This window comes from Colletotrichum paranaense (assembly GCF_030867605.1).
Source record: "Colletotrichum paranaense strain IMI 384185 chromosome Unknown Scaffold_1.1, whole genome shotgun sequence".
NCBI lineage: Eukaryota > Fungi > Ascomycota > Sordariomycetes > Glomerellales > Glomerellaceae > Colletotrichum > Colletotrichum paranaense.
This window is the reverse complement of record NW_026848959.1, coordinates 332140-347444: the sequence shown is the minus strand read 5'-3', so window position 1 is coordinate 347444 and position 15305 is coordinate 332140. Positions and strand designations below refer to the sequence as shown.

Below are 15305 nucleotides of genomic sequence, written 5' to 3'. Positions count from 1 at the left end.
GGAAAACCCACGTAGATGCCACGGAATTCTCGAGTATAAGTGGGATCCTCGAGGCTGGGAGCACAGAAGCAATACTGTTGTGACACATGGCTAGCCCGGCTAAAGTAGCGTCACCTTTGCTGTCGCCCGACTGCGGTGTGTCCAGCGGGCATGCATTTGGAAAAGGCAAGTCAAATTAGTCAACGAAAACACAAAAAGGCGAATCCACAGACAATATGTAATATCTACACGCGAAGCGAGAACGTACCAAATCATGGATCACCGTTTATGGAACCTTTAACAGTGCCCGCCCCTATCTAATGACCTTGTCTTCTAAAGTCGCTTACAGAGCCAAGCTCAGCCAAGCTACGGATACAACAACCAACATCATCAGCCCCATTCTCACCCGTTTCCTGCAGGCAGTAAGAAACGATCGGCTACAGCCGACGTGCGGTAGCCAATCGAATTTCACTATACGGTTCAATGATGTAGACTACCTTACAACACGCGGCGTGATGCCCGATGCTGAGCCGCCGCCCGACGTTACACTGTGGCTGCAAAACGGAACCGGGCAAGGCTCTCACCGGCTGGCTTGTGCAGACTATTCAAATTTCTAGACAGCCAAAGGAAAATCTGCCCCTAAATGGCCAAGATCTGCGATTTCATCGGCACTTGAGGCCTTTTGAGTGTCCTTCACGTCGGTTCCTTATTTACAGCTTGGAGCAGATGGCGAGCACTACCTGGAGGCAATTACTTCATCCAATAATTCAATTAAGATGCAAGTAAGGCTTAAATAGCGGGGAGAGGATTCAATCGTTGCATACTGCAAATTTTTCTCAAGGCCGTTGGCGTACTAGCAGGGCTGTGAATCCAGGCAGCAGAATTATTCTCGTTTTGGTAGGACGAGCCTCAACGTAAGGGGGGGGGGGGGAGATGGAGAGGTGCGAAAGGGTGTTTAATGCCAGGATAAATGGAACCCAATTGTACAAAGGTGCTAAGATTCACCGGAGTCCCATCTTCTTCCAAATTCGCGAGATAGTCTCATTTATGTGCGGAGTTAGACTAGGTTTTGCAATCAATCTTAGTCTATTTCATGGATAGTACTGATGCCTGCCATCAGGCGGCCTGACTTCATTCTGATCCGCTCACCGTTACTGATTACTTATCTGTAGTGAAGAATACGAGTCCCTGTCGCTAATTCTATTTCTGTCAGTAATCATGGATGGGTATGTGACGATGATTGCAAGTTAAACATTTCATTGTTTAGCTGCTTCGTATCAAGGTCTCCTTCCGTCTCGTGTCCATCTTCAAATTCTCTCTCTCTTCCGATGAATTAATCAGGAGCGTTGTTCACATTCAACGAAAGCCTCTCGCTTGAGCTCATGGAAATACTCCCAACTAGGAGACAGGGTCGCTCACTCAATGTATCACGGGCTCGTCACTCGCCGCCCTCGCAATAGCTTCCCTGTGAGTGTAGTTATGATCTGATATGATGGAGAGCCAGAGCTTCTCGAGTGTCCGTGTGTCCCGAGGGAATGGCATTGACAATGTGAATGTACCAAGCGGCCTGTTCTCACATGCGTCCCATCTTCCAACATGGCATTGTCAGCATTGGGCATCACGTAGCGCTAACTGAACCACGATGGCACTTACCACGAGGGAATTCAACTGGGCCATTTCAAATTCCGCGGTACTAGGTGAGATATGGCATTGATATAGAAAATCGGCCTTTATACGTCGGTCTGAAGCGCCGTTCACCTGATGTTCTCAAAATGCTCAACATCACGACTATGAAAGTTGAGGAATAGAGGGAAATCCCATCGCGACATGAGAATGGAGAAGGAACACCAACTGAGACTTCATATCACTTCACAAATCATGAAAAGTCGTGAAGATCAATCAGACTGTTGGGTGAGAGCGGCTGAAATAAAGTTGCAAGACCCATCTACTTCATTTTAGTGCGCGACCGGTGCGCCGTTGCAGTTGACGCCGCGGAGCAGGGGTTCCGGGCGGGGGAAAGCACGCCAGAGCGTAGCGGCATGACATCACCAAAAACGACGCCCGCGGCTTTTCCCTCCCTGCGGAAACCGAAGCCGGCGGGGGGCGGCAACAACGGCCCAATTCTTCAACGCGTTTGTCGTCGCATCAATCGTGGCAAAGAAGAAACGCTCAACCAAACAATTCTTCAACAGCAGCAAACTTGCTTGCGCTTGGCTTTTGCTGCCTGCCGCAATCTCAACTGTTTCATTCAGTGTTCATACACTGTATCGCAATTCGTCTCGAGGACGCGCAACGTCGTACCCGTCACCCGCAATGGCGGGCTCCCTTGCAAGCAAATTCCTGGCCGCGGTGGCTGTCTGTGGCACCGTTGTTGCCGCTGCTCCGACGAGCCAAGATCAATTCGTCCTCAGACCTGCTGCTGATCTGACTCGCGTCCACGAAGAGTAAGTGTCTGTCGTCGGCTCCGCGCCCTACTCATATGCGCCTTTGACAGCTCGCTGATCTGCAAACTACAGGCTGGACAAAGCCAAGGTCATCCCTACCGTATTGGACGACTTTGAGCCCATCATCGGCGTCGCGGCCGAGTGGTCCTCTTCCAATGTCGCCGATCTCGGGAACACCCTGAAGCCTGCCGATCTCCAGTCGGCGCCTATTGTTGCCATTGTCAGCGGCTCGTCAATGACCAGCGTCATTGCCACGACATACGTCCTGACTCTCACCGACCCGGACGCGCCTACTCGTAGCAACCCCATCTGGTCCGAGTTCTGCCACTGGATCGCTGTCAGCAGCTCCCCGACCATCTCCTCCGGCATCAAGCCGGCGGATCTGGACGAGGTCATCGAGTACAAGCCGCCAGGACCTCCGCCCAAGACTGGCAAGCACCGTTACGTCTTCACGGCCTGGGTGCCGGCCAACGGAACTAAGGAGAAGCTGGAACTCTCGAAGCCGGCGGAGCGCAAGCATTGGGGAGGCCAGGAGGGGCGCGGGGTCCAGAAGTGGGCTAAGGAGAATGGCCTCGTTGCTGTCGGTGAGTCGATGTCCAAGCACATAGCTCAAGTCAAGGAAAGAAGACTAATTGCGACCCAGGTGCCAACTTCATTTATGCTCAAAACGAAAAGCAGTGATATACACAAGTGACGCTATGTTTTGATGTCGGCCCAACGTGATCCTAATGCTGAGGGAGTGAAACCGCAAAAATCAGAATGGGTTCGTGATCACCACCACGGGGAACTTCGTTATGCGAGGATATAGCTATTAATACAGATTGAATTATTGCTACTTTGAGCAATTAATCATACGTCAAACAAGTCTCAACCTGAATCAATGCAGGAACAATCATCGACGGAAAACACGAAGTATACACGCATGCGCACTACCGACTGACATTGTGCCACGCAAGAAACCCATCTACCAAGGAAATGTTCACAGCCACCCCGAACTCCTCTCTCAACACACACATCTATCGACCAACGCAACAAATGAAGCCACGACCCACGTTCGCGAAGTAATGATGACCTGCGATAATATCAGTTGCTAGTCTAGGAGGAACAGGGCAAATGCTGATTCTCACCTTGTACAAGTCGCTCGAATGTGCTCTTCGTTGGTACGACTATCGATCGCCCAGGAAAATAAGATCTTGATATACGGCGCCGGTGTCTTCTTTCTGAAGGTCCTCAAGCTTCGTGACGATCATCGTGACCGCGCTTGGCTAACGCCGGACCTGGCCCCTGTCGACAGTCTAGGAAACTGAGTGGGCAGGCCCGCTTCAGCCCATCTCGGACTTCTCAATGCGCTCATGGGATAAGACGCTGATAAGGTACGAGATTCAATGAGCAACTGCGGCACTATCTCAGTCTTGGCCTTGATCTGGTAATCGGACTGACCTCGATGACAATGCTGCTTCAAGTCCGGGTAGCCTCGAAGGGCATCCTTGATTGTCTTCTCCCTATGACCGGTGGAGGTTTGTCCAAAGGTCTGCACAAGGACCAGGCTTTCCGTGCCTGGGTGATGTGGCTGTTTGCTTGAGTACGTCCGTCGACTATTTGGGCAAGTAACACCTGTTAGATATCTGGTTCAGCGTAAAGGTATCGCTCGAGCGTTGGCGAGGATTTTCATACTTACTTTTGAGGGATGGCAGCAGATGCAGGAAGACAGCGTCGACCGCCAGTCAGGTATAGCAACGCTGTTCGCGGCTGCCTTCGCGTTCCCTGACGCTTTTCCCTCTGCGGTGTCAGCTCAACCAAGACCTCTGACACTATCAATCGGTCTGGTCGGCAATACGGCGTCTTTTCGTCCGTGGGCCAAAGTCCTCGCCCGCATTTTTCTCAACTTCGTCCGACCTCTTCCGAACGACAGGAGGAGGCGAGATACTTAGGGTGCGGCTTCTCAAGCCCAACCCAGAGCTCCCACTCGCATGGCTGCCGCTCTCGCCAATATCCTCAACCTTGTTCTTGAAGATGGATGGCTCTGCCTGCTGCCTGAAATCCACAGGAAGGTCAGGGACTTGACTGTCATCTTTCCCGTCTAGGAAAGACGACTTTGGTCCTCGCTTCTGTCCCGCCTGATGAGTAGCTGGATCATCAGGAGGATCAGTGACAGTGTTGGCCACCTTCTTCACCTTTACCTCCACGCGTTCCCGCCTATCTAGCTCCCTCTTTCTCTTAGACAGGCCAGTGAAGGAACACACGTCTGACATACGCATGCAGACTTGACAGGGGCCAGTTTCCTTCCGAATACATACATATGTTTGCTTCTGGCATTTTCTGCACTTTGGATCCTGCACCGTCCCTTCTTTCGCGGTCATGTCGGCACGTTTGTGCTCCTTCCACGTCTTCTCGGCAATCATGTTGCCGTTGGGACCATGCTTCTCTACACAATAGCTGCAGGTGCAGCGTACCTTCTCGTTCTCTTTCTTTGGCTTCGACTTCTGGTTGACGACTGCCACGACCGCTGGTTGTGCGGTGATTTGGGTAGATGCAGGAGCGGGAGCCGCAGCTGAGGCTAGAGCTGGAGCCGCAGCTGCAGCTGGAGCCAAGACTAGAGCCGCACGTTGTTTCGGCGCCGAGATCGAGGATTGTGTACTGCTTTGAGACGTGCTCAAATCCTGCGTACGCCTCTTGATTGGGCCATCCGGGAGTAGCTTTCGTCCCCTGGCATTCAGTCTGGGCATTGCTGGGGGCGGATGCGTCACCGAGGGCTCAGGCATCGTCGACAGCCCAGGGATTCTCGAGGGCCCAGGCGCCGACAACTGAGGACTCGGAGGTGCCTGCAATAGTGAGCCCCCTACCGGGGCCGGGGACATGACCGGAACTATGACCGGATTGAATTCCCGCTTGGGCAACACCGGTGACATGTCGGTGTTCATGATATCGTCTATTGGACACTTTGGGTCCCAGGTCCGTTCGAAGCGTCTCGGCCCACCTTCTACCTGTTGCTGCTGCTGCTGGGCAGGGACAGTGGCAACAAGAATTGGGGCCATCTCTCTTCGTGACGGCTCCGTCTCGTTATGAGATTCGACGTGGACTATTGTGGTGACAGTGAGATCTAGTGAGTGGATAAGTTGGTTGGTTGATTGCTGAATATGAGAAGAGAAAGGGGAAATTTCCGTGTAGTGACTCTTATCAATGAGTTCCAGACGGGGATGGAGAAATGTACAGCTTTCTGTGCCTGTCCTGCCCGGGCGAACACAACCCTGTTTCTTATATTCTAAGAAAAGCTGCCCGGAGATAGCTGGGCTTGGTGTCTTCTACAAAAAGTGACCTTAGCTACCTCTCTAGCCTTTCTCCGGTACATGTGTGTATGTGTGTGTGATATCAAGCGTTGAAAGCAGTTGTCAACCTCTTTAGTCTTTCTCCGATACTCTCGTTGGGAAAGTGAAGATTACAAGCTTTTCAGACAACTACCTCTCTATCATTTCTCCGATGGGTGATCGACTATTACAGTTCGTTCCCAGAGAGCTCCAGCAAGCTCACCTCACGGAGACTGCCGAGACGCTTTGGGGCGAGCATGCTCTAGGCTAAAGCGTCGATTAGTCGTCTCCGTGACATAGTATTATGCGACACACAAGAACCCCAGCGAATAAAATGGCTTCATATTGAATTTCATTCCAAGCACACTTAGTTATTATAAATTATTGGATATGCAAGATATTACTGTGTTTTTGTGCTGAATTTCTATGGAAACTAAGTGCGAAATATTGCTGGAGGACCGTGGCGAGCAACGATCTCACAAGTCCTACTTTACAGGAACAATATGTTCAGACACCATCTTCATATACCACCTACCCGATACCATCCAATCCTTAGATGGTTCTAGGTCTAGGAATCATGTGAGTCCTGAACTCTTCCTTTTCCGGGGGGAGAACCGCATGGTTCACTCGAAGACGACTCCCCTCTCTCGCCAGCTGTGGCACCGCTTGAAGACGGACTCCCACCAATGGTCCGAGAACCATCATCGCTGGAGCTACGCTCGCGACCACTGGAAGCAGGCGGCTCGCCAGCCTTGCCTCGAGCAGGAGGGCTACTAGGCGACTGTCGCGCAGCTGGAGAGGTCTTCTTGCTGGCCCTCGTGCGCGCCTTCTTGTTCGGGGGTTCCACAACCTCCGATACCTCCTCCGCCTCGTCCGTGTCCTTATCCCGGGCAGGGCCCTCAGTCTTCTTCTGCTCCCGCTTCACTTTATCCTGATCTCTCTTCCTTCCCTTCCCGGGGACTGGATTCAAGGAGCATCGCTCCTTCAACTTCATACACCTTGAGCAGACTTTGCCTCCGCTATAGAAGCATTCATCTCCCTTGTTATTTTGGAGACAACGTTCGCAAGGAACGGCGGGCTTCATGCCTTTATTCCTTTCCTTGTCAGAGCGACTATGCTCCTTCTTCGTCTTGGTGCACTGCTCGATCCCCTCGGGGTTGCTTTCCACGCACTTGGAGCATTTGCAGATCTCCCTTTCGCCACTCGTGGCCTTTGACTGCGGCTTCTTGTCTGCCGGTGTGGCAGTGTTGGTCCGCGTATTGTTGTTCGCGGCTGCTGTAGGTTTCGTCGGCATCTTCTTTCTCGCTATTAGGGCGGCTTTTCCTTCAGCCGCTGGTTCGACTGCTGGCGGCGAGGGCACTTTTTTATTTTCTTTGTTGACCTCTTGATTCTGTTGCTTTTTGGGCCTGCTCGTTGGCAACGGGCGCCGAGGTGCTGGGCGTGAACCGTTGCTGCTACCCGCCTCTTGACTTTGTTGGATGGCGGGTCTATTGATAGCAGTGAAGCCACGAACGCGCTCGGGTACGGAACTCGGAGACTTTTCCTGAGAGGGAGCCCGACTACCTATAGTGATTGCCGACGTTGCAGAAGCCAGCGGTTCAGGAGACGGATCCTGAGTTGGCGAGGTCGAGCTGATAAGATCGACGCCGCGAGCCACGCGCTCCTGGTCCTTTTTCGATTTATACATCGCCGCCAATGCCTCTACGGCAATGTTTCTGAGCCTTTCTTCTTCTCCCTCCGCAAACACGGGTATGAAGGTGACAGAAACAGCCATTTATCTGAGTTTGGACTGTTATATTGTTAGTTGGGACTAAATGGGTACTAAGCAGACAGTCATAGGAGAGCAAATGGGATGAAGTCTCACAATATGGTTTGGATGAAAACCCGAATACTCACAGAATATCGAGGATAAGGGTGAGGGAATTGTCAAGGTGGAAGGAAACATATCGTTCTGACTCTTATATAGACACATGGCACCTGCCACAGATATTGACTTACTAGGCAATGGAGATAGGTTCATGAAAGCTGGGACGGGTGTATAATTGGCGTACCATTAAGTTCATCGCAGGTTCGGTACGCGATGAGGTAAACGGAAATAGCCCTCAACGGAGAAAGCTCTTAACCCAGCGCGTCCGCAAGCAATGATCTATGGGATATTGATACAAGACAAAACCCTTCAGACTCATTCCCAACCCCTGCTTTACTCCCATGAACATAACTCCTTGTACCGGGTGCACTCTGAGCAAGCCTTGTAATTCTCTGGCCATTGATAGCATTTGCGCCTATCAATTCCTCGGCATCTTGTGCATTCGCCCCGTGGCTTTTCTAGCATGTTGTGTCTCTCAATCTTGTCGGCTGATAGATGTGCTCGTATGGTCTCTTTGGTTTTCGGCTTGCCTTGACCATGGCATCTCGTACAAGGGCACTTCCGTATTCTGCCCCCTTCCCTCCTGTCCGACTTTGCGTCTTTCGAAGGAGACTCGTCAATGATATCATCGTCCAAGATGCTGTAGCTCGAAGAGGCTGGAGTGACGATGTCGGACATTTCAATGTCGGTGGTCTCGCCAGGAGATGTCTCGTTGTCAGGAGTCTCAGCGCCGGTGGCCTCCTCAGTTCGAGCGGCGTTGCTTGAACTCATTGGGCTTGATATACTATCTGCTGACTCGATCTCTCTTGAACGGGAGATCTTGGATAAGACTGACTTTGGCGCAGTGTTTCTCGGTGCATCATCAGTGAAAGCCTGAATTTTCGAAGCAGAATCGTAGACGGTGTCATTAGCCGAAGTGGCCTGTTGTTGATTGTCGGATGGACCATCGGTTGTTGTAGCACCATCCGCTCCCTCTATTTTCGCTCGTATCTCTTGGTCATGGTCGTCGAATAGTTTGTCCAGGTCTTCAAAAGCCACGCTGGGAGTTTCTGGATGCGGTGGAGACATTTGGTGAGCAAGCCCCTCTTCCACGGACATGCCTTGTTCGCCTGCAGACATATCCTCGTCCGTATGGAATTCTAAACCATCTCCGTCTGTGGGCTGGAGATCAAACGGATCGTCCAGATGCGCATCGTCTGGGTGCAGATATTCCGCGTATGAGAACGATTTGTCGGCCCCGGACATTGTTGGGCAGTTGTGTGGCAATCTTGCGTTTGATTAATGAGCAAGTGGGTGATGATTCTGGTAAACCTGGAGGTACCAGTTGACAATCTAATTGATTCAGAAAATACAGAAGATGATGATGTGGTCTGGTCGAAGTGCACCATTTCTTCCCACAAGTCAAAGAATGCTGTCATGTCATCAAGTGACGCTGTGCCTTCCTTTTCTTGAGATTTAATGGTCTGAGAAAGCATTGCTGGGCTGACTGGGCACCCACGACGAGGTACACAACTACGGCAGGAACTCAGCTACACGTAACAATAGTCACCTGCAAGAGCAGCATATAACACAGTAACAGACTTGCAGCTGCCCAAAATGAATGGAGATCATATGGAACTAAACCACTGCCTCTCATTGATACGTCTAAGGTCCTTCCTTCATTACCATGCTAGACACTTCACTGCTTTCCCTGGAAAATGACTTAGTGCCCTTTCCTCTTGCCCTAAATAAATGGACCAACATCGATGAATTGACCAAATACCCAAGCACTGAAAGACAGAAGTTGCACGCTAGACTTCACTCTGACTGGCAGCTGCATATTTATCTCTTACCAAATATGCGAGGCAGAGCGCAGATGGACAGTCTTCAGTACTGACTTGAGTAAGCCAGCCCTTTGGCATGCATGAGGATCCCATCTTCTGATGATTCGGCAAGATATTTAGGTAGCCAACAACTCTGAGGAACACAACCTAGCTCTCAGAATAGAAAGCTTCTCGTAGGACGTTACACACCAGTCTATTCTCAGGCCAAAGATGTAAACATGTTGTACTTATCTCATTCAGGTGGGTCGCAACCAGCGTCAGATCTCATAAATAAAGCCTGGGTATGGGCTTTCCACCTCATTGAAGTACATCTAGTATGTTCTAGAAACGAGGTATTGATCACCATCCCTCGCTCCCGCTAGCTAAGGCACCTTGATGACTCAATGACGGCCCACCCAGGACTCCGAACTTGAAGATTTATCTAAAGCCCTTCATTACCTACTTCACTCACACTGCGGAAAGCCTCCCTTGAGATTTTCGCTGCCCTAGGGCATCTTATGCTCTAGGTCACCGTCCCAAGCTAACGGACGGTCGCGATCGACAGTTCCTCAACAATCATATCCGCCAAGCTCCTGATGATGTCGTCGTTCTCCAGCTTGTCGCCTCTGCCCTCAAGTGAGTTCCTGTGACGCAAAGTGCTGCTGGTGAAGCGGCCGAATCCATACAAAATAGAATTCGATGAATTCATTGCCTATGGACCAGGAGTGAAGTAAATGGGCACTCCCGGCGCCTCAAATTCTAAAGTTAAAACGTTGAATTTTCTAGGAGGACGGAAGTCACAAGCAAGAGTGACCGCATATTTCCGGAACAGAAGGGTCAATACACATGTGATCTCAGCAGGAGCAATACTAAGAGTGTCAGCTTTTCAGGCAAAGTTGATGACCATTTAAGGTGGCTTATTTCTGCCCCAGACACGTCCTGGCTCCTTTGGAAAACGCGACTTGATATTGCTCGAGGCTTTTAGCATTTGGCTTCAACCATCGATCTGGGTTGAAGGAGCGGGCATCGGGACCCCCTCGCATCTACACTTGTGTGCATAGTGTGCGCCGACATTGAAACGACAGTCTAAACAGAAAATTCATGTTAGAAGAGATGCGTATCACATGGCCGTAGGTCCAGTCTCCAGGAAATGACGTACACCAGGCGGAATAAGCTTGTTTGAAGGCCTTTTTCCCGTTCGAAACAACCCTGGGCAAGCGAACAGGCACTGCCGCAGTGAAGCAAATAGCTTCCTTGACACAAGCAGGCAGAGGACACTCAGTTAGCATCCAACCTTCATTGACTAAGGTGAATCCCGGATTCACGAGTGAACTACCACCATCACCACAACGAATGCAAGGCCTTTGAGACTTACCAGGTATCCAATCTTCTCAAGCTCCAATAGAGGCGGCAAAGCATCTCTGGACGGTATAGAGGCATTCAGAGACTGGACGAGCTTTGCTTCAATGCCTGGATTGGTGAGTATTTCAACAATAGCTACTGTTACCGACATGGTAGTCGGTCGTGTCTGCTCCTGCAACAATCATGTCCACGGCTTCGGTGGCCATGTCGGAACGAGAAATACCCGTGAGCTTGTCGAAAAGAACCGACCCTTCAGCCTGAGCTTTTCCAGATTCTCTCCATTAATCTACAGATCCAGAGGCGAACTGCCAAGCTGTGTCAGCAACACTGAAAACAACATACCTTGAGGAGACTGAGGAGTTTGCCAACATCTGGTTTCATGAAGTTGACGAGTAAGATTGGAAGACAGTTTCCAATATGACGAGCTAAAGGGTAATATAACATGGTGTGGAATCCATGAGATGCAACACTTAAGGAATCGGAAAACCAGGAAGTGAAGTCGTGTTCGTTCTCTTCGATCATGCCACCGGATCTTCCAAAGGCAAATTGCATAATGACCTTGGTCGTCAAGGCTCCATCAATCTTAGCATTATTAGTAGGGACACATTCTATCCGGACGCAAATGAACGGCAAATAGCGATTGAACTCACCGCATGGCAGGGTAAATGTCGATGTCCCCCTCTTTCTGCAGACGCTGGATCTTGTGGTCCAGCGCTGTCAAACTTTGACGGATGACTGGCTCAAGCTTCAGAGCCCCCGCTCGTGAGAAAGGAGTACTCAGCATCTGACGCCGCGTCTTGTGCTTTGCAAGGTGCAATGTGCGTTCGTCGACCTCGCGCATTCATGAGACGTTTGTAGACACTCGGAAACGGTCGTTTGTAGAGAGTGTCTATTAACTGCATCAAGCATCTCTTGTGCCTGAAATACACCAACTGACCAGATCGCTGGCTTCAGCAACAGTTGGTTTGGCTGGAAGCTCGTTACTAATTACGGCGGAGGAGTCGGAAAGGCCTGGCTCGGATGGGGGCTGCCGTGGCGTGTCAACCAGTGTACACGAACCTAGGGTTTTGCCAGCAAGCAAGCGAACGTTCTGAAGAAGGTTGAGGAGAGAAACGTCGCGGCAGAACGTGAGGTTTAGGTTCGCATCTTGCAATGGCAACTACGGTCGGGCATAGGGACGGTGAGGCGAGCTTCCGTCGGCGGAAGTGAGGGAGCCTACCGCACCCAACGTTAAGGTAATGTGTCCTTAGGGTGGTTGAAGTCGCGGAGGGAGTCTCGGAGTGTAAGGGACTCAAATGGCTGGAAGACTCTTCGAAACGTCGAGACGCCGGTCGTTGGGCAACGACTCTTGCGTAGCTGCATCCGGCCTGAAGCTTCCGCGAGACGCATCGTCCACAGGGCTGCTGGTCATCGCAGCGCTCTTTGCGCGCCTTGCAATTACCACATGCCTTGATGCACCGCTGCCGTCGGTTGGGTGGCACCTTTGCAGCTGGCATGTCTATTGGCAAAGAAAAGCTTCACGATCGTGTTCGAATTTGGTCAACTGGCAATTATAGGAGACAGCAGTTCGGTATGTACCACGTTGGGCGAAGAATCATGCGGAAGGGCGGGGCTGAAAATGCTTAGCCGCAGCTGCGCATGGAGGAATAGAGAGTCCGGTTCGGAGAGATCTGATCGTCGTGCGGAGAGTACGGCAGAGTTATCGCCGACTGTCCGCATACATGTAGGTAGGTATAAGACGGAGATCGGCCCCGGACAAGACCGAGAAGTTCCGTGGAAGGGACGCCAGAAGTCGAGCTGTCTTAGCGACATGGGCTTTCAGATTGATCGACCCGTAGCTTCAACTTAACCATAATTGAAGTTCGGCCGAATGCAGGTATGACAGAGGAGCGGGTTACTTGCGGACAGACGGAGCAGAGATACTCTTGGGGATGATTCCGCTAATCTAAAGTAATGTGACCAATCGCGATCTTAAGTCCGGACCACAGGTGTAGTGGTTGATCATGATTAAGTCCGCGAGGTAGAAGCTGAAAAGCCAACCACCATTAAGTCCGTCCGGCGATATTGTAAAGGCTCACGACCCCACATGCCGTTCGCCGCAGCAAGGAACAGATCTTACGATCCTAGCGCGCGCTGCATAAGCCCTCTCAACACTCCATCGCTTCAAATCAGAGGGATTACTTTACCAATCAAACCCGCGAATACAGAATAAGGTTTAACAACAGAACCGCATGAGCACTTAGCTAGAGTGGTAGTTCCGCGTACTGCTTTACAGACCCTGAGGATGTGATCTTGGTCCCAGTCTACTACTTAGTAGTTAGCACGGTTCAAAATCGGTACAGTACAGTGCACACATAACACTGCGTGCTCAAAGATCATCGTGTAAGACCTTGTAGGGGCTGGGTTCACGGGAAGTCTATGAGTACGGAGGAGCAGCGCGCGAGAGCTACGATACCAAGGCATTGTTCCGTATATTGAGATTGTCCCTGCTGGAAGGTGCCATTCGGCGTTGCATTACTAGACATGGTGAAGCACAAAGGGCGGAGCTGAAGTGTTACGAAGACCGAGCATTAGAAATACTAGTCATTGGACGGCTTCGTGCGTTACATTAGCTTCACGCTAAGATGACTACTCCAGGGGAGTAAGGAAGAGCAGACAAATTTATGATGATGCAAACTTGAATCTCGTTGTTGTAGACGCGGGCTACAAACAAGGAGATTTGCACACAACCAATACCTAAGTTGCCCTCCCTGGAAGGGGGCAAAGTGTGTAGAGTGACTGGTACACTCCAGTGGGCCTGACGTTTTTACGGCGCGGCGTCACCAGATTGCTGCCCAGCGTAAACGTATAGTGATGGACAGGGGACAACGATCCTTTGCTAGTTCAACCTTCTGATTTTGTATACAGGGTCGTGTCAGCACCGCGGCGAGTTCAGATCCCGCTGACGTGAACGAGAAGATAATGTGATGGCTAATGGACTGGTTGATTAAGTGAGGAAAGAATCAAGGTGAACGTCAAGGCATACTGAATTCACTGCTTCGCGATGTTTATAAAGTGTGCGGTATTCCCTGGTTGCTTCACTTGCTCAAATTACTGGATCAAAATCAGCTAAACTACATTCTTTCAAACAGCAGAACATCATGGTTCGACTTCTTACCTCTATCACACTCTTTGCAGTGCTCCTCGTCAGCAACACGGCTGCACACCCAGGCGATCATCATTCAGACATATCCCATCTGGAGCGAGAACGAGCCTTCCATAGGCGTGCAGCTGAGGCTGGGGCTGTAAAGATGGGCCGTTGTGCCGACACCTTGGGAACCGTCAGGAAAAGCGGCATTAAGCGACGCACTACAACCTTGGAGCGCCTACGACAAGAAAGGGGCTTCGCATCCTCGGCCGGGATTCAGCCTCGTAACAAAGAGGAGGTGGCTTACTATGACTCTCTCAACCATAACCTTACGTCTGTTGTCAAGAGCGGATCCTACGAAGAGTTGTTTGGTTCCAATGCCTCTTGCGTACTGGGTCGGGCTGAGACGATCGGTCCATACTACGTTGAAGGCGAACTCATTCGCAGCAACATCACCGAAGACCAGATCGGTATTCCGATGCACATGGAGTTGCAGTTCGTGGACGTCAACACTTGCAAGCCAGTTCCCGCGCTGTTCATCGACATCTGGGGTGCCAATGCAACGGGCGGCTACTCTGGAGCTGAATCACCCGCTGGCATCAGCGGATTCGGCGGTCTCAACTCCACCTTCTTGCGAGGCATTCAGATCACGGACGAACACGGTGTGGCTAGTTTCGATCTTATTGTACCTGGACACTACTATCCTCGCGCTACTCATACACATATAGTAGCATGGGGAAATGCTACGACATTCCCCAATGTAAGTCCATTGACGATATGTGTCATGTTTCCTTCCTTTTCTGCTTAGCATCGCCTGGATACCGCGAAACTGATCGGCATTTTCAAGAGGCTAACAACTTTAAGGGCACAATCGCCGGTGGTCTCGCAACGGACGACACATTTATCCGTTACGTGGGACAGCTTTACTACGAGCAGAAGCTTCGTGATGCCGTTGACCCCATCTGGCCTTACAACACCAACACCGATAAGGATAACTTCAAGAACGTGGACGATTACATTCTGGCCGGAAACAAGACGCTCAATGGCAACACGGCCGGTGACTTGGGGGCTTACGATCCTTTCGTCAAGTACGCATACTTCACGGATGATCTAACGGACGGGATCTTCGCCTGGCACACCATCGGTGTGGACATGGGCGACAACTTCAATGGAGGCTTCCAAGCGGCCGCCAAATACGAAGAAGACGGTGGAAGGGCCCTTAATGCCTGGGGTGATGGTACCATCAACCCTTACCCAGCTGTGGTGCCACCCAAGGGGATAGTCTCAACTACTGCGGCTGGTAGCAGCGCTACAGGACTGTGACAATCCATAGTGCATCGATAGCAGCGAAGGGAGCCATGCAACAGCGTTGAGACTGCAGCTGGTGCTCACGAAGCACGCCATGATCGACTTTATTGA

General features: G+C 51.1%; 5 protein-coding genes across 5 annotated transcripts; 2 read left to right on the top strand and 3 right to left on the bottom strand.

Moving 5' to 3' along the window:
- Nucleotides 1-2292: 2292 nt before the first annotated feature.
- Nucleotides 2293-3104, top strand: CPAR01_00104 (phosphatidylethanolamine-binding protein; the record flags this gene model as incomplete). Its single annotated transcript, XM_060484397.1, has 3 exons — nucleotides 2293-2423; nucleotides 2496-3007; nucleotides 3067-3104. 3 exons carry the CDS (start codon nucleotides 2293-2295, stop codon nucleotides 3102-3104), a joined length of 681 nt encoding a protein of 226 aa, XP_060355254.1.
- Nucleotides 3105-3669: 565 nt separating this feature from the next.
- On the bottom strand, nucleotides 3670-5458 carry CPAR01_00103 (uncharacterized protein; the record flags this gene model as incomplete). Its single annotated transcript, XM_060484396.1, has 2 exons — nucleotides 3670-3993; nucleotides 4721-5458. 2 exons carry the CDS (start codon nucleotides 5456-5458, stop codon nucleotides 3670-3672), a joined length of 1062 nt encoding a protein of 353 aa, XP_060355253.1.
- An 838-nt stretch (nucleotides 5459-6296) lies between these two features.
- On the bottom strand, nucleotides 6297-8840 carry CPAR01_00102 (uncharacterized protein; the record flags this gene model as incomplete). Its single annotated transcript, XM_060484395.1, has 3 exons — nucleotides 6297-7429; nucleotides 7727-7753; nucleotides 8147-8840. 3 exons carry the CDS (start codon nucleotides 8838-8840, stop codon nucleotides 6297-6299), a joined length of 1854 nt encoding a protein of 617 aa, XP_060355252.1.
- Nucleotides 8841-10109: 1269 nt separating this feature from the next.
- CPAR01_00101 (uncharacterized protein) lies at nucleotides 10110-12255 on the bottom strand (the record flags this gene model as incomplete). The annotated part of the gene is made up of 7 exons (XM_060484394.1): nucleotides 10110-10279; nucleotides 10332-10440; nucleotides 10773-10867; nucleotides 10905-11016; nucleotides 11102-11341; nucleotides 11697-11818; nucleotides 11979-12255. 7 exons carry the CDS (start codon nucleotides 12253-12255, stop codon nucleotides 10110-10112), a joined length of 1125 nt encoding a protein of 374 aa, XP_060355251.1.
- Nucleotides 12256-13899: 1644 nt separating this feature from the next.
- CPAR01_00100 (uncharacterized protein) lies at nucleotides 13900-15209 on the top strand (the record flags this gene model as incomplete). Its single annotated transcript, XM_060484393.1, has 2 exons — nucleotides 13900-14646; nucleotides 14751-15209. The coding sequence occupies 2 exons, from the start codon at nucleotides 13900-13902 to the stop codon at nucleotides 15207-15209; spliced, it is 1206 nt and encodes a 401-aa protein (XP_060355250.1).
- Nucleotides 15210-15305: the final 96 nt, after the last annotated feature.